Source organism: Elephantulus edwardii, unplaced genomic scaffold (genome assembly GCF_000299155.1).
Source record: "Elephantulus edwardii isolate Elephantulus edwardi_28Jun2011 unplaced genomic scaffold, EleEdw1.0 scaffold00003, whole genome shotgun sequence".
NCBI lineage: Eukaryota > Metazoa > Chordata > Mammalia > Macroscelidea > Macroscelididae > Elephantulus > Elephantulus edwardii.
The window spans coordinates 8,869,496-8,886,889 of record NW_006399753.1 but is presented as its reverse complement, the minus strand read 5'-3'; the positions used below and the strand labels follow the sequence as shown (position 1 = coordinate 8,886,889).

The 17,394-nt window shown below is 51.0% G+C and overlaps 2 protein-coding genes across 3 annotated transcripts in view; one reads left to right on the top strand and one right to left on the bottom strand.

The window, feature by feature from the left end:
- The window catches only part of TG (thyroglobulin), a 232,967-nt gene that overhangs the window by 118,931 nt on the left and 96,642 nt on the right, over positions 1-17,394 (top strand). Inside the window, exon 41 of the mRNA XM_006879275.1 lies at positions 360-562. Coding sequence (XP_006879337.1) covers positions 360-562 — 203 coding nt within the window. The remainder of the gene's footprint in view (positions 1-359; positions 563-17,394) is intronic.
- Positions 7,238-17,394, bottom strand: part of SLA (Src-like-adaptor) — a 31,390-nt gene continuing 21,233 nt past the window's right edge. Inside the window, exons 5-7 of one of the 2 annotated variants that reach the window (XM_006879273.1) lie at positions 12,381-12,512; positions 7,688-7,820; positions 7,238-7,448 (exon numbers count right to left, since the gene is read on the bottom strand). In XM_006879273.1, the coding sequence (XP_006879335.1) occupies positions 7,238-7,448; positions 7,688-7,820; positions 12,381-12,512 (476 nt within the window). The remainder of the gene's footprint in view (positions 7,449-7,687; positions 7,821-12,380; positions 12,513-17,394) is intronic. The other variant, XM_006879274.1, reaches the window with a different exon arrangement.

The window sequence follows — 17,394 nt, the reverse complement described above, 5'->3', positions numbered from 1 at the left end:
TTTACAGCCTCAGAAACCCGGCGGAGGGTCTGCTGTGAGTAGGTTTTGTTTAAACAGCAATGAAGGTGAGCTTTGGTGGCACAGTGTGCTATGGCCTGGGTTGCTAATTGAAAGCTCAGAGGTTTGAATCCACAAGTTGCTCCAGCAAAAGGCAGAAACTAGAATTCATGCGAGGGTGGATGTGAGCCCGGGAGCCAAGCTCTCCCCACTGCCCAGTGCCCCGTGGAAACAAGGGTCCTGATGTCTGGTAACAAAGTATTAATCCCCTCCGTGGATCGTAGGCCTGGCGTGGCCCAAGGCCGTGATGATGAGTCTGAGATGGTGAAGGACACTAGAGGAAGCTGCCCTTCTGTTCACAGGGTCCAGCGAGGTGAGCGGGAACTGGGGACTTCAGGATCAGGAGGCAGCTCTGACCTGGGTGCAGAAGCACATTGGACAGCTGGGCGGGGACCCCAGGCGTGTGTCCTTGGCAGCGGACCGCAGTGGCGCTGACGTGGCCAGCATCCAGCTTCTCACCTCCAAGGCTGCAGATGCCAGACTCTTCCGAAGGGCGGTGCTGATGGTGAGTCCCATTCTCAGTCCTGCCTCACGCAGACGCTGGGCTGCAGATGCCGGGCTGCAGACATTGTCGGGGCTGGAGGCTCACGATGCTTCTTGAGAACGGGGGTGGGTGGGGCCTTGACTTGCTTGGTTTTCTGTTATCCTGAGTCCTGAGTGTGGGTCCTGCTGGGGCGATTCACCTGTGTATTCATAATTCCGGGACAATGCAGTACCCCCTGACCACTTCTCCCTCATCTCAGAAATGAGCAGTGTTAGATGGGATGGGGCGCTGCTTCCTGAGAGTTCTCGTCCTGAACCTTGTCAGCGCCTTGTCGATAAATGAGAAGAAGGGGGTGGGGCGTGGGCCGAGAAGCTTTATGGAGGACACAAAGGTAAGAGTGAGGGTTCACGTCTGTCCATAAGATGCTGAGCAACACAGGACTGGTCACCTAGAGGGGACAGAATAAACCCAGATAGCGCTTGTCCGCCTCCCAGGGTCACAGCCCTGAGGGTCTCTGTTTGAAGATCCCCAGTGGTCTCTGTGTTGGATGGTCTCTTGCTGACAGGCTTCGTGTTTGGGTGTGGATTCCTCCCTGTGCTGTCTGGTTTCCCCAGCGGTCCTTGCTTTATCCCCAATGAGAATCCATCCCAGTGACATCTCTGGAGAATAATTCTGACTCTTTAACCTCACTGCTCGCTCTGTCGCGTTTGGGGTCACTTCGTTCTTGACGGTTGGGTGGAGGTGATTATGCCAAGCTTAGAACTCACCACTCAGTGGTCTGAGTCCTTGCTAGTGATGATAATATTGCTGAAGTTATGATGCTGTGATGTGATGTAGTAGATAATGTATTGGGCTTCTAGTAGGAAGGTCCGCCATTCAAATCTACCAGTCACTCTCAGGAACAAGCTGGTGATCCCTGATCCCCTGCTGTAAAAACGTAAGCTGTGGGACCCCGCTGGAGGTGCACACATGCATGCATGCCTCTGTCCTCTTCTCTGTCCTGCGGACATGATTGGAGCCCTCCTCACTCCAGCGGGACTTGTTTATCTGCGGGGGCTCTGGTTGCAGTGCACAGTGAGCTGCGTTTCTAGACCAAAGAGAGCACCTCTCTGGCGGTTCGAATCCACCAGCTGCTCCATGGGAGAAAGATGGGCAGTCTCCTTCTGTGTGATTTACAACCTCCAAACCCCCACTGGCAGGTCAGCTGGGGTCGGCTCCGGCTTAAAGACAATGAATTTTGAGCTTTGAGTCCCTTAAAAAGAAAACAGACCAACCGAGCACCCCAGATAAGGCTGCCCTCACTGCTGTAGGCAGAAGACATCACGGTCCCTTTCGGGGACCCTAATTCAGTGTCTGTCATAGACCTTGCTGGCTTGGTGTGGGCCCTGAAGGGTGGACCTCTAGCAGTCTCAGAGCCAGACTCCCTCCAGGACCCAGAAGACGCCTAACTACTTCCCATCAAGAAGCAGAATTCTCATTTGGAGAGTTTAGGTGTTTGAGGAATTTAAAAAATTAATCTGTTTTCACAAATGGCAGCATGTTTAAAAATAAACCCTCCCGTCTGGCTCCATCATTTAGACAACTTTGACAACTGCTCCCTGCCTGCAGGCTTCGGGAAGCTTGTGAAAGTGTGAGAAGTGAGAGGACAGAAATACTCCAGCCTATTAGCAGCTCTTAAAGGCGATCTTCACTCACAGATGTTTGGGGGAGATGTGGGATGGGCTTTACCCCCGGGTTAAATCTTAAACCTTTGTGCAAATCCTGGGACGAGAACTGTTGAAATGTCAAGCTTCTGTTCCCATGAGGGACACTCCTGTGATAACAATCAATGACATATGTCCTCAGCGCAATGAGTCTTGGCGATGCAGTGGTTAGGGGCTGGGTGTTTAACTCAAAGGTGAGCAGTTTGATCCCTCCAGCCGCTCTGTGGGAGAAAGATGTGGCAGTCCGTGTCCATGAGGATTTGCAATCCCAGAGACCCTCTGGGCTAGCGCTGCTGTGTCCTGTGGGTCGTTAAGTGGCAGAATGGACTTCCTTCATTTGTATGGAAGCAGACTGCTACGTCTGTCTCCCACAGAGAAGCGAGGATGTTTGAACTACCAACCTGTAGGTTAGCATCTGAGCTCCTAAGTCCTGCACTGCCAGAGGCCCATCTGTACCACCCAGGTTAATTATGCACTGACTGTGAACATAGCACCATGGCCCAAGCCCACTCTCGATTCCTGGCGGACCCATTACCTCCTGGGAAGCAGGGGAGCAGTGGGCACCTTCTGCACACTGGTGTCAGGTGCTTGGACGTTTCCCCTGGCTCCTTGAGTAACCACGCTCTCTTGTGCTTGTCTCCTTCAGACATGACCAAACTATTCCTGGATGTGAGTGCTTCCATTTATGTGTTGCAATAAATTTATTGAATTTTTAAAAAGTCTCACCCACCCCTAATTGAAAAGTTGATTATAAACTCATGGAATTTATCAATTAATTTCAGAAAAAAAATCTATATTTTTTTTCATTTATAACTGTCTTTATTTATTAGGTCACGTATCTCTTTCAAGCATTACTTTGTTCTTTTTCCATTGATGATGGGCCATTAAATTCCAAATCTAAAATTTAGCTTTAACACAGAAGTGCCCTTGAAATGTCAGCTTCTAAATGTGTCAACTGGTCACTCATTTATGCAAAATAAAGCCGTTTAATTGGTGCACAGCCCTGCCATTCCTCTTGGATTGCCGGGGCTGCTTTTCCGCCAGGATAGTGCTGAGTGGTTGGCAGAGGTCACGTGATCTGAAAAGTCTGAAACTTTTACTATCTCAACAGCAAATGTTCCCTAAATCCTGATCTAGTTACATATTGTGTCTTTTTAAAATATTTTATTCTAATTAGTTCTCTTTTATTATAGCGCAATGTCTGATTTTCTAGGACTTTTCTTTTATCATGTCTGTGCCTGGCTGTCCATGGGGAAAAAAATCCGTATTTTTATGATCTTGAACTTTTTTTATCTAAGAATTAGGAGGGCTCGGGTGACCTAGTGGTAAGAAGCTATGCTGCAATACTCAAGGTACACGGTTCAAATCCACCAGCTACTCCTCGGGAGAAAGGTGGACATTCTCCTCCTGTGCGATTACTGCCTCTGAAAACCCACTGGATGGTCAGCTATGGGTTAGTTCCTACTGACAATACACAAAACCAACATCCACTAATTATATTCATTACCACACCCGTAACCATAGTAATTTTTGTCCATTTTTTGTATTTTCCTAGAACTTGAAACTTCTCTACATAAAACTAAAAAACTTGTTGCTGTCAAGTGAGTTCTGACTCATAATTGACCCCCAAAATGGTTTCTGAGGCTCTAAATCCCATGAGAGGGAACCGCTTATCTTTTCCCTTCAGAGTCGTTGCTGAATCCGAACCAGAGAAGCGTGTCGTTTGGGTTAGGAATGCAACTTTCTATAGACTAAAGGTTTTGTAAAATCCTTCTAAGGCCATTTTCTGCACATGCTGTAGTTTGGGTAAACATTGTGAATGGAGACTTGCTTTTTGTTGTATTTCTGGGTTGGTGAACCCTGACATGGTGGGAAGGATGGGTCAGTGCCAGGATGGGTCAGTGGTAGATCCTTGCTCCTCAGAAGAAAGTCCTGGTCAACACACCTCACGTGCAGCCACCACCCACCATCCGTGATGACCTGTATCTGCTATGATGATAAACAGATAACATTACATCCTTTAGACCAACAGAGACTAGGAAGAAAGGCCTGGTGATCAACTTCCAGTGAAGTAAACAATGAAAATCCTCTCTGTCATGATGGTCCAGCTTACAGCTGACCATAAGGGTGGCATAAGACCAGGGATTGTTCAGGCCATTGTGTGTGGGCTTGCCTTTAGCTGGGGGCTGATCCAGTGCAGTCGATGGAACGTATGACAAGTCCTGATATTGAGGAATGAATAGATCCAGCAGGAACTTCAAATGCTGGATTGACTTGCTGAGTTTCCCGTCAAGTCATTCACTATCTACAGACTTTGGTAGGTTTGTCGCTGAACGTGTTACAGGGTAAAGCCAAGTTGCCATTACAGGGGGTCTGTGCCCCCTAAAACAGCTTAAAGAACAAGTATTCTCTTTGTCTCTTTCTCTTAATATTTGCAAGGGGAGTGGTCCAGGGTTTTGGTCGTTCCTGTGGCCCTGTCACACTTCCTTCTACATCCTACGTAGAGGGCTACTGAGCAAACCCAGAAGTGCCTTTTCTCTCTCGGGTGCAGAGCTGCAAGCCCCACGCTCCTGGAGACCCAGTCTGTCATCGGCTGATTGTGCTCCTGTGGTTGAAGCAGTGTCAAGTAGTCAATGTTGTCGTGTGCTGTCAAGTCAGAACCGACTCATGGCTGACCCTCCAGTGGGGTTTCAGAGGCAGTAAATCGTGGGAGGAGAGTGTCCATCTTTCTCCGTCAGAGAAGCTGGTAGATTTGGCCACCAGTATTTGGATTGGCAAATCAACCCAGAGAAATTGGTCACTAGACCTCCCTAGAGTTTATTTAGTGGGTGTCCAAAACTTTATCAGAGAACAAGGACATGATTAGAAGGAAAGGCTGAGGCAGTTGCCATGGTGATGTGTGGCCGAACTGAGGTGAGGGTCAGCCTTGGCTGAGCCACAGCCAAGGACTTCTCCTTGCATCTGCCCCACATGCCCTCCTTCGAGTCAGATGAGACCTGATGCTGATTCCTCCTGACATCCACCCTGAGGAGGAGGTAGTCCGCCCTCTGAGAGGTCCCCTACTCCCCTCTTTCTCCTCTATTGCACTTTAAGTTGAAAAATACAAATCCACAGGTTTTCTTCATCAATCACCTCCACCCCCAAGAAGCGCTCCCCAACTCTGAGGGTTCCATATTTATTAGGTTTATTTTAATCAGGAATAAATACATGATTTAGCAGAGTGTAATGCTTCCCCACTTGGAAACCCCTTCCCAGTGCTCCCCGAATGTTCCAGTCACACAACTCACAACAGAAACTATACAGAAGACACTGTGCAAACATCTGAGGTCTGTGGGTCATCCTGTTAGCCCAGGGTCAGTGCCCATGGTGCCCATGGTCATTTCCAATTCCAGGAATGCCCCTTTGAAACAGACTTTGGGAATTGTCAAACCAGTCTCTGCTTATATAAATACTGCGGGATCTGATGTTACAGAAAATCATGACGACATGCGCAGACGTGGCACCCACCCATGACCTCAGATCCACGAAATGCTTTTGGCGACCAAGAAGTCTTCTCCAGCAGACACAAGAAGTTCCACATGTACCCTCCCCACCCCAGATCCCCAGAAACAGGGAGAATGAGTCCCTGGTTCCTCAAAAGCCCCTTCCTTACAGGATCCAGTGGTGCCCCTGGCTCTGTCTCTGGGCCCCAAACTGCACCTTCTCCCTTAACTTGGAGAATGACAAGGCAGGGTTCAGCCACTCCCTCTCCATAACCTTCATTCCCCAAGCATAGCCTCATCATTCATGCGAATCCCAGGCCTTTCTAAGAACGTAGTATCGGAAGGGTGGATTGTTTAGAATTTATAGATTTATTTTAAAAAACCCCAACAAACCAACAATAAACTTCTATCTCTTAATGCAGCCAATCCTTATTTTCTCTGAAGATCTGGCTTAAATAGGAGAGCCTGGATCACCCCTCACCTGATCTTCATCCTATGCTAAGCCGGCAGTGAGTTTTTTCCTGTGGATCTCATAGATTCTCATTCTTTTCACATTCTTTTTCTGCACACCCTTCTCCCCGTCTGTACTCTGAGTGCTTCTGTTGAGAGTGGGGTCATAGTAATCTTTCCACACCCCTACCCCCATCCTATGCAAGTCTTAACAGAGTGCTTCCTCAGGCAGTTGTGAATGAAGGAATGAATGAAGGAATGAATGATGTGCTAATGCAGAAAAGCATCTCAGCAACCCCAGGCGCTCTTTCTGGGTTGCAAAGCCCTGATGGGGATATGGTGAAAGCCTGCACAGTCCCAGCACCCTCTTTTTCTCCGCCATCTCCAGCCTCTTCCCCTCCAGCCTCCTGCACTTCCTTCAGAACTGGGAAGTGTGTTCATGTCTGCACATCTGGTGGCTGCACAAGGGATCTCTTGATTGAGGCCAGTGCAGAGGGGTCTCTGAGGCTCCCCTCACCACCTCCCCGGGTTCCTCACTGTCCCACACTGCAAGCTGCTAAGGAAAGCTAACATTTAGTGTCGCTGAGTTCCCTTCAGAGAAAATGCACGTATCTCTGGTCTCCAGAAGGAAGGGTGTGAAAGCTCGGAGTAGGGAGCGGTGTGTGACTCCAGGCCCTGGCCAGGACCCAGCTGTGTGGCCAGCTTCTTCCAGCCTTTTCTTCTGTGGGAGTTAGTTCTCTCTCCAGTGGCCGCAGAGTGTGGCCATGTGGGTTGTCTGCTGGCGAACAGTGCTGTGCTCTCTGGGGATGTGTGTACAAGGACACACTGTGCACACGCCCACACACACGTGCACATGGGGTCCCTCTGATGCACCAACCCATAGAGTCATAAATCAACATTTGTGACTGCACAGGGCTGGCCAGACACCAGGTGCCTTTGTCACGTCGTGGGCTGAGAGGATGAGTCTCGTCTCCGTGGCTCCTCTGGGCCTCTGGACATGGGTCTCGTGGCCTGTGGTTCAAAGCCCCGATCCTTTGGCATTGCCATGCGTGGGTCTCAGGCTAGTCTTCAAAGTAGGGCGGTGAGAAGAAGGAACTCTTCCTCTTACTCCCGCTGTACATCAAAGACACGCTCTTCTTCTTCCGGTCAAAGGTCGTGCTGTCGTCCCCTGTCAGGGACAGGTAGGAGGCGATGCTTTCCCGGAGGCCATAGCTGAAGAGGGACTCGTCCACACCCAGTGGGCTCCCTGCACCCTGGGCGCCGTCGTCCAGCCTGGGAGTGGGAGGACAGGACAGAGGATGGAGGATGGGGCGGGGGGAAGAAAACAGAGAAGGAGGAAGCAAAGAGCTTGGTCAGCGTTTCTCTATGAACTTGGACTTGCCATCTTGGACAAAGCCTGTCCCTCTTGAATCCTTGTTTTCGTGGGCGACTAAAACTTCCAGCTATCTATCTGTGCGCTCACACATTCACGAAGGACACATGCTCACACACACGTGCACCGTGCAGCCTACCTGGAGGCTCTCTTCCAGTCAAAAGTCTTGGGGCGCAGGGTGACGGGCGTGCTGGGTGGCCGCACGACGAGGGTGGCTGTGTTCTGTGTCAGGCAGGGCGTGGTGAGCACACAGCAGAGTCCATCGGCCACCTCTGGAGAGAGATGGGACACCCAATTAAACATGTGGGAATGCCATCCGTCCAGCCCTCAGGGGTTCACACGGGGGCCAGGACTCAGGGAGGGCAGGCAGTGGCGGACTCAGACAGCAGTCATGCCAGGAGAGTTTCCATACCCTGAGTGTGCCCTGCTCTGAGCTAGGCACAGGGGAATGGGTCTAGGGTCTAAGAAAGAGGCTTGAGTTCCCCTGAACCTCTGATGGGAGAGATGCAGTGCAGTTATAAATGTCAGCATACCCTACTGTGCCCTGAGCACATGGTGGGAACAAGCTGATAGGTGAGAACCCCTGACAGGGTGCCTGAGGGGTCAGCGGCCATGACCGGGTGGTGTTACTGTGTGTGGAGGTGAATCCAGAGCAATCTGCCGTCAAACACCCCTGGCTCCACAGCGTCCAGGCCTCGCTGCCCGAGCACAGCTCCATCCCCTGCAGGGGCAGCCTGTGTGGACGGCAGTCTGGGGTTCAGCGCATCCCACCAAATATACAGAATGGCATTTGGAACATGGGTAAGCCAGGCACACTTGTGGGCAGAAAGGAGGCAGGAAGGCAATGTGGAATGCAGGAGAGGAGAAGGAGGGAGAGGGAAAGAAAGATGGGAAGAGTTAAAGGAAGGAGGAAACAGGGAGAGAAGGGGAGATGGGCTGAGGCAGGGAAAGGAGGGAAGATGGAAGAAGGAGAAGCCAGGAGGAAAGAAAATGCAAAACAATGAAAGACTTGGGCAGGAAAGATACAGAAAAATATAGACAAAGAAGCAAGAGAAAAAACAGACAGACAGGGAGAAACTCTATTCTTAGCCCTAGAGGTTTGTGCGCCAAGAGAATGGACATTGGTTGGGCCTATTTCTGAGTCTGTGGCTACTGTGTTATCTAAGCTTCCACAATCTGTCATCTCTGACCTCCTGCCATTTGAGGAGGGCTCTGTCCTGGCTGTGTTTTGGGGCGTTGGTGTCCTTTTTGCTCTTGTTAGATGCCGTGGTGTCATCACGACCCCATGTGCCACAGAGGGAACAGCTTCTGCACCATCCTCATCCTCACATCTGCTCCGGTACCAGAGCCCGTAGTTCCAGCCTCTGCACCAATCTATCCCCCCCAGAGCCGCTTCCTTTTGTAGATTGAGGAAATCTGGAAATCCTGTGCAATCTTTTACAGTTTGGAGACTTGATGAAATCCATGTGACAGGTGACAAAGAGATTCAGGTCCAAGGACAAGCAACGTGGCTGGCCTCTAGCAGGGCTGGGCCACTCTGGGCCAGAGCGAGTCGCTTATGATGGACATTTCATTCTGATAGTCCCTGCCCTTCACCTTCTTGAAGGAGCTCTGGGTGTCTTTGCTAGCAAGCAGAAGGAAGCGATGGCTGCAGAACACCAGACTTCAAGAGTCACAAAACGCATTGCCTTTGAGTAGGAACTGACTCATAGTTGACTCTGGGGGTTTCTGAGGCTGTAAATCACATGGGAGGAGAGTGCCCAACTTTCTTTCCTCCATAGGGTGATCTGGTGGATTAGAACCACTGGAGAGGTGTGGCATTTGGATTGGCAGCACAGCTCTCTGTCTAGGCCCCCAGGACTCCCTTACAGAAGGTGACCATCAGGAAGGCTCTGAGTCAAGGTTTCAGTCTGACGTTCATGGTTATTCTGAGTGTCCACCCACACGGATGTGTAAAGAGAAGTGAGGAATCAGACCTTGAGGTTCAAGGCAAGCTTAATTGGATGTGAGTCCAAAGTAATTGCCTGTCACAGATTGGAAACGGAAAGGAACCCGAGGTTAGGAGGTGAAGGAGACGCAGCCAGACGCAAATCTAGAGAAATCCACCACAGTCAGCAGCCCAGGCTGGGAACCTCTGACAATCCCTCCTTGTCAAGGACAGTGCCTGGGGGAAAAGAGACATTTCCAAAGGGAGCAAAACGCCATTCACATGCTCGGAGCAGGCGTTGGGTGCCAACCGCTCAGGCAACAGCTGGTGAAGCTTTCTTTCACCAAGTCCCCAAGACACCTTGGTGCAGCCGGGATTGTCACGACCTTTGGGGCAAAGGGAACTTGACGACCGGTGGTCAAGTCACTCATTCAGGCCACAGAAACACGATCCATCTCCAAATCATTGATTCTGAACCCCAGATCAGTCAGCGACTGTTGACTCAACCCCAAGATTGCCAGAGAACAGTGCTCCTTGGAGTTCCAATGGTTAGGAATTTTTTTTTTAAGTAGATAGCCAGGCCTTTCTTCCAAGGTACCTCTGTGTGTACTTGAATCTACACCTTTTCTTTAGCAGCAGAGTGTACAGGTTTACCTCACCCTAAGAATCTACCTTGCCATGGACCTATATGGCAAACACACACCAACACCCAGGACAGGGTCTCCCTCATCCAGCTTCATGTGTGCTCTGGTGCCCACAAGCTGTGTGACGTGGGACCAGTGTGGGAGGAGGTGAAAATTGACTGCATCGTTCCTGCTCTGGACCCCTGAAGGGCTTGGGACCAATTGCAGTTATTTGCAGAAGTGGACCCATAATTTTAATCCCTTCCTTGATATATGTGGCCTGGGAGCTCTTTTAGGAAGGAAGGCATTCAACTGGCCAGCATGGGAGATCCCAAGAGTGGCCAGAAGCCTGGCTTGGACTCCCCTTGCCTGGGAGCCCAGGTGCCCTGTGTAAGTGTTTGCTGTACCACTTCCTTTCAAGTTTGCTTTTGTATATGCAAAATTGCTGGTATCCCCACCCTTCAGATGCTTGTTATTAAAGGCCAATACCACGCCCGATTCTCACTCAAGGTCACGGAAGTGGCCTGCCCCCAGGACCCCCTTCCTCTTTCATTTTCAGCAAACTGCCAGACTCCTGCTGTCACAGGAGTCAGATTCATCACAACTGCTCTTGTATCTACCACGTCCCAGGCTGGATCAGACACCTTACACGCACAGTGGCGCCTCACAGTCCCTGCAGCCACCGTCTCAGGGCCCGTCCTCACGCACTGTCCGTGTAAAGGCTCTATGGTCTCGAGAAGTCCCTCATTCTGCTTGTAGGTGGCAAAGCCTGGCTGCCCGCTGGCTTGGACCAGTCCCTCCAGGCAGCCACTTTCTCCTCCTAACAAGGCTTTTCTGGAGCCAGCTAGGATCACCAACGGTCACGTAGACGCCTTTTCTCCTTGCAATGTCCTTTGTGTCTTCAGCTCAACATCTGCAACGTTAAAACTCTGGCAGACAAGTGGACGTCATCATGACCCAAGTCTACTGCCTTAAAGCTGATTCTGACTCAGGACTGACTCAGGACGATACAGACACAGAGGAACTGCTTTGCAGGGTTTCCTGGGCTGAACACCTTTGCTGAAGCAGACTGCTTCGTCTTCTCCAGCAGAGATACCGGGGGTTCCAGCCATAAGCTTTATGGATAGCAGCTTTGTGCTTTAACCACGGTGCTTCAGAACTCGTGACATCAACAGAGTGAAAGCGGCTTCTCTCTGCCCCCTCCAATCGCAGAGGAAGGGATAGCGAATAGTGTGTCCAGCAGAGTCCAGGAGCTGGGCCCAGTAATGGCCTTCCTCACGGGGCGTGCAAGCTCCGTTCAATAACAAACTCCTAGTAAGGTCTGAACAGTATTCGGGGCAAACAGAGGATGAAGGAGAACCACGCAGGGCCAGATGTGGGGATCGGTGCATAAGTAGACCAAGGTTGACCAGCTAACAAGGAGCAGAGCTGGGATGTGAACACAGAATCCCCACAGCTTCATTCTTAACCTCTGCCGTCTGGAATCCTGAGCAGTTTTCCGTATGGAAAAACTCTAACTCCTGTCCCCATGTTAAGTCCTGTCCCGGTCCAGCTTGGCTCTTCTTTTCTGGCTCTGCTCTCTGGCATCCTCGTCTTGGAGGATGCCCTGCCCTGGTCAGCCTGGGCTGAGGAAGGACAAAGAACTAGCACAATACAATCCCTGATCCTAAAGAGCTCCCTGGGAAAGTAGCCTTCAGTGTTCACACACTAGAAGGTCAGTGGTTCAAACCCCCTGGCTGTCTTTGGGAGGGAGTGGTGGCAGTCTGCTCTGTAGAGTCCAGTCTTGGAGACCTTCTGGGGCAGGTCTGCTCTGTCCACGGAACACGATGCATTAGAACTGGTATGCTAGTGGGGGGTTTGGTTTGGAATTTGGTGTGGTGCAGGGAATTCATGCAGCTGTGTCTGAGGCAAGAACAGACTTTACCCAGGAGGGGGAATGGTCTTGGCCTTGAAGGATGGAAAGATTTTGACATGCAGCAAAGGGGAAATGTGTGGTCTTTCAGCACGAAGCCCCAGAGGCCCAAAGCATGGCTGAGTTCAGAAAGTACAAGCTGTCTGCGGTGATGAGTGTAGACGCACCTGAACTTGTGATGGTGGCAGGTAGAGAGAGGCTGGGGGGGGGGAGGTGCAGGGTGGTTGCTATGACAGCATTTTCACACAGGATGCTTTAGCCAGAGCTGAGCAGCAGGAAGCAGGTAACAGAGGAGGGTGTCCAGTGTCTAGTCCACCTAGACTGAGGATGTGGGGGTGGTCAGGGAGCAGGACACAGGGACGGTCCTTACCGGAATAGTGGTTGACCAGGTCCTCCAGGCACTGGAAGGTCAACCTCGGGGAGATGTAATACCAGTTGTTGGGCAGACGGAAGATCCGGTAATGCTTCACCTGCCTGTGCCTCACCGACAGCGAGTAGAAGCCTGAAGGAGGCGGGGCACCATTAGCAGTTGTCCACATTCCCTGCCCGGACAGGTCACCGGTAGACAGAAGGCCCGGTGTCTCGGGACTTTGACAGAACAGTGAGGTCTGGACATGGCACTTTGTATTTAAACTGACAGCTCTCCAGCAATGAAGGATCTCTGGGGGTGTAATGAGTAATCTATAGACTGCTAACTAAAAGGTCATTGGTTCAAATCCAGTGGCTGCTACACAGAATAAAGATGAACAGTCCCTTCCCTTATGGATATATAGCCTCAAAAACTCAGTGGTGGCTCTCTAGGAATCAGAATTGCCTCAATGGAAGAGGGTTAATTTTGGGATCCAAAAACATAGCTCACTGCTGGGAGACCCCCTCATGGCCGGCTGCTGAAGAGGGATACTAACCCCTGGTAGCTCGTGTGTATCAGTGGAGACCTGTGTTTTTGGGGTTCAGTGGCTGGAATTTTTGGAAGTGGTTCACTAGGATTTTCTTTCGAGGCATCTCTGGGTAGACTAGACCCCCTAACTATTCAACTAGCTGATGATGACATTAGCTATTTACACTGCCCAGGAATGCTCTCACAGACCACTGAGAATACCCAGACTTTTTGTTGTCATGTTAATTGCAGCTGAAAGTGACCCAGATAATAGAGTAGAATTGTCCCATCAGGTCTCCAGGGCAGTGTGATCTTCATGGAAGCAGATTGGTCACCATTCTCCTAAGGAGCTGCTGCTGAGTTTGAACCACTGACCTTTAGGTTAGCAAGCAAGTGCTTAAGCATTGAACCACCAGGGTTCTTAAACGAACCCGGATCACAGGATAAATCATTTTAGCAGTTGCTGTGCATTCATCATTGCCTCGTTTTAAGTACTTTCTTTAGTTCTTTCTTTTAGAGGTAAATACTGAGATGTTTTCATGTATCCTAGAGCATTGAATGTACCATGGACTGCCAAGGAAACAAACAGATCCATCCTAGAGAGGGTTAAACCAGGCTACTCCTTGGAGGCAAGGATTCTGGGGCTTCGTCTGACATACTTTGGACGTGTTGTAAGGATGGACAGGTCCTTAGAGAGGGACATCATGCTTGGTAGAGTAGAGGGACAGCGCAGGAGGGGAAGACCCTCTATGAGGTGGATTGATTCAGTGACTGGGGTAAATGGGATGGGTGTGTCAGAGGCAGTGCGATTGGCACAGGATAGAGCAGGGTTTAGGGCTGTTGTACATAGGGTCACTATGAATTGCAAACGACTCGACAGCACATAACAACAACAACAACAGTGTGATTTCTTGACTGAAGCGTTGGTAGCTTAGTGGTAAGGAGTTGTGCTGCCAACTCAAAGACACACAGTTCAAATCCTCCAGCTGCTTGGTGGGAGAAAGAGGCACAGTCTCCTGCCGTGTGATTTGCTGTCTCTCAAAACCCACTGGAGAGTCAGCTGTGGGTCAGTTCTGACTCCATAGTCCATAATAACAATGCGTCAAATGGCATCCTACTAGTCTGCCTGCAATGTGTGGCTCTGGTGCCAGTGGCCACGTGTACTCCTCAGTGTGCCCACTCTGCGGGGATGGCCCTTGTTTGCCCTCAGCCACACCCCACCACTGCCACAGTTACTCGTGAAGGGGGTGCCTACAGCGATGCCCCCTTCCCTGGCCCCCAATCCCTCTGACTCGTGCTTGCCTGTCTCAGGAGTTTGGGAGAAATGACAGCTAAGATAGTGTCGGGGTGTAAAGTTCTCTTAGCATCAGGATCCTGTGTCGGTTTGTAAGAGTGTAACCAGGGTTTCCAGTGACTTGGGCAAGTGTCTTCTCTCTTCAGCTGGGTTTCCCCAAATGGAAAGTGAGGGGCCCTCCCCGGGCTGTCTGCTGGGTGCCACAGGGGAGAGAGTATGGGGGTGGGGTGGGGGGAGATGAGCAATCACTGGGCCTTTGTAGTCTGTAAAGGGCAGAGGGAAGGAGTTTTCAAAGCCACCAAACCAAACTCATTTACGTGGGATCGGTTCCAACTCCTGGAGACCGCCCATTGGGTTTCTGAGGCTGCAAATCAGGACAGGAGGAGACTCCCTCCTCCCTTCGCCCCCGTCAGAGCAGCTGGTAGATCCAAACCATTGACTCTTTGACTGGCAGCCTAACACATAAGGCTCGACCCAACCAGGCTCCATCAGTTGTCGTAAAGACCTTGGGAAGGACTGCCCTGTCCCTAGGTGTTTGCTCAGGAGAGAACCTGAGACTTAATGCCTGAAGGATCTGCCTGGGGATGCAAACCTGGGGTCCGGTCTTTGTCCTGAGAGGCCCGTTAGCATAGTAGGTGGGCACCCAGCCTTGCCCCAGAAGTGCCCTCTGAGACACCGCCCTGTGTCTTCTGGTAACCTGGCCTGGGCTGACAGGGCGCGCAGGCTGAGGGCAGGGCGGCTGGAGAACCATCACCATTTTGCATACCCAGCGAGCAGAGCCTGCCCCCAACTGCTGGGCCCTGCTGCGCGTCCCCCTGAGAAGATGCCTCTATTTTCAGAAGCTGGTTCTTCCCCTCCACAGCTGGCCAGCTTCGGGGGCTCCATCTGGGTCTCGGTGTCCGACTTTGGGGACCCCGGGGACAGACACGCGGAGTTTCACTTGTTTTCATCTTGCTTCCCCCAGAGCATTAGAGTTTTGAGAGAACTTATTCTTGGGTTTGTGCTTTGCTGCCTGTACCGCCATTGATTGCCCAGAGCAAACCGGATGTGCGTTTGAGTGAAGGACTCCAGCACCAGGTGGCCCTGGCACTTAGGATTTTAAAATTTACTCTTAGTCTGTCAAAGGATACTCTGCTGGCTTCGTGGTAAGGAGTTGTGCTGTTAACTCAAAGGTAATAGGTTCGAATCTACCAACTGTCCCTCAGAAACAAGGTGGGAAATATCTCTTGCAGTTTACTGCCTCTGAAAACCTGCTGGAAGGTCAGCTATGGGTCTGTTCTAACTCAATGACACTCGACCACAACTGTCTGAGAAAGTCTTAGCTGTTAACTTTTACTCCTGCAAGTTTGGTTTGGTTTGTTTTCTAAGTGCTATGACATGTATGGGGAGCTCTGGGGTACAGTCTGGAGGGAGTTGACCCTATCCCAAGGGGATGCCTCCCTAGTGGTTTGAATCCATCAATGGCTCTTCAGAAGAAAGCTCCTCCCGTGGGATTTTCAGCCTCTGAAAACCCACTCTCAGAGGGCCAGTTGTCACCTGATTCTGACTCCACAGCAATGAGTCGTGTTTATGAGGTGGCATGTCCTTGGCTGCTTACCAGAGGCTGGCATTTGGAACCCCCCCAGTCACTCCATGGAGGAATCTGCAGCCACAAACCCCCAGCTAGCTAGAAAACCCCATGGCACAGTTCTACCCTGTCATACGAGGTCACTGTGACTCAATGACTACATCCCAAGGGGCCTAGGTGCCGCAAAGCACAAGGTTGGAGGTTTGCATCCACCCAGCAGTGCTGTAGATGAAAGCCTGGTGAGATGCTTCCACTGATGATATTACAGCCAAGAAGACTCTTGTTCTTTCTACTCTATACCACGTGGGTCTCCCGAGTTGGAATGGACTCCATTCAAGGGTTTAATGGTGGAAGTGCTTGGCACTGTGGTCAGAGTTTGGCAGTTCCCAGCCCATGGTCCAGGCAAGGGGACCGAGCTTCCTCACTGAGCGGTGTGGCCAGTCCAGCTTTCAGAGCCCTCACACCGAGCCACTACAAAGGGCTCTGCTATTCCTGTGTTCACTGAACTACTTAACCAGCAGAGTGTAAGTGAAAGATGATAGAGATTGTGATGAACGTGGCAGAACACACATTTCCTTGTCCTGGTGCTGTGAGCTGATTTAGGGTACAGAAGCCACTGAAGTAGCAGGAACACTACAAATATTAGTCATTGCATTCTCATCAGAACCTAAAGAAGGAAGAACTTTCCCTCCATTTCACAGATGAGAACACTGAGGTCAGCCATGTCTCCCAGTGAGAGCAGGTAGGGAGACCAACTCGAGGGGCCTCAGCCCCTCTGCCCAACCCACCACTCGCTCCTGGTGGCTGGCTCTGTTCTCAACTGGTTTTCCAAGGAGTTTGGAAGGAGCTGGTGCTTGTCAGGGAGCCCCAGTGGTGCAGTGGTTAAAGTGCTCTGTTGCTAACCAAAATAACAACATTGGAGCCCACCAGCTACCCTAAAGTTCTCAGCCTTGAACCCCAATGATTCTATTCTACTCTGTCCTATAGGGTCACCTGACCTGGCTGCAATAGGGCTTAAAGTGCACATGGAAGCCCTGGCAGCAGAGTGGAGTAAGCCTTAGGCTTCTAGCTTTAAGGTTGGCAGTTCAAATCCCTAGCCACTCTGTGAGAGGAAGAGGAAGCTTCCTGCTGTTTTAAAAATGTGCAGCCTTGAGAATCCCACAAGGCCGTTCTACTCTGTCATAGGTCGCTAGGAGTCAGAACTGGAGATAGACAGCAATGTGGTGGGTGTTCAGGAGCTCTGGGGCCTAGTGTTAGGAAGCTGTGCTGATAACCAAAGGCTAGAGGTTCAAATCCACCAGCAGCGCTCAGGGGAAGGTGGGCCATCTCCTCCCATGCAGTTTACAGTCTCTGAAAACTCACTAGCAGTTTTCCCACAGTCAGCTATAAGTAGATTCTGACTTGACAGAAATGAAAGGGGGAGTGTTGGCAGTCAGGGCCGGCGGCAGTGTCTAGCCAGGTCCCACCTCACTCTTCCAGTCCCTCTGAGCCTCCCTGGCCACGTGTGGGCTTCAGGGAGCTAATGACATGAGACTGAGCCATGTCAGTTGTAGGAAGTGGGAATATGACCGGGCCATAAGTCAGTGGGACCAGGACCTGCGTGCTGGACCCAGTCTGGCCCCCTCTCCCTTCTTGGTCTGGTTGTG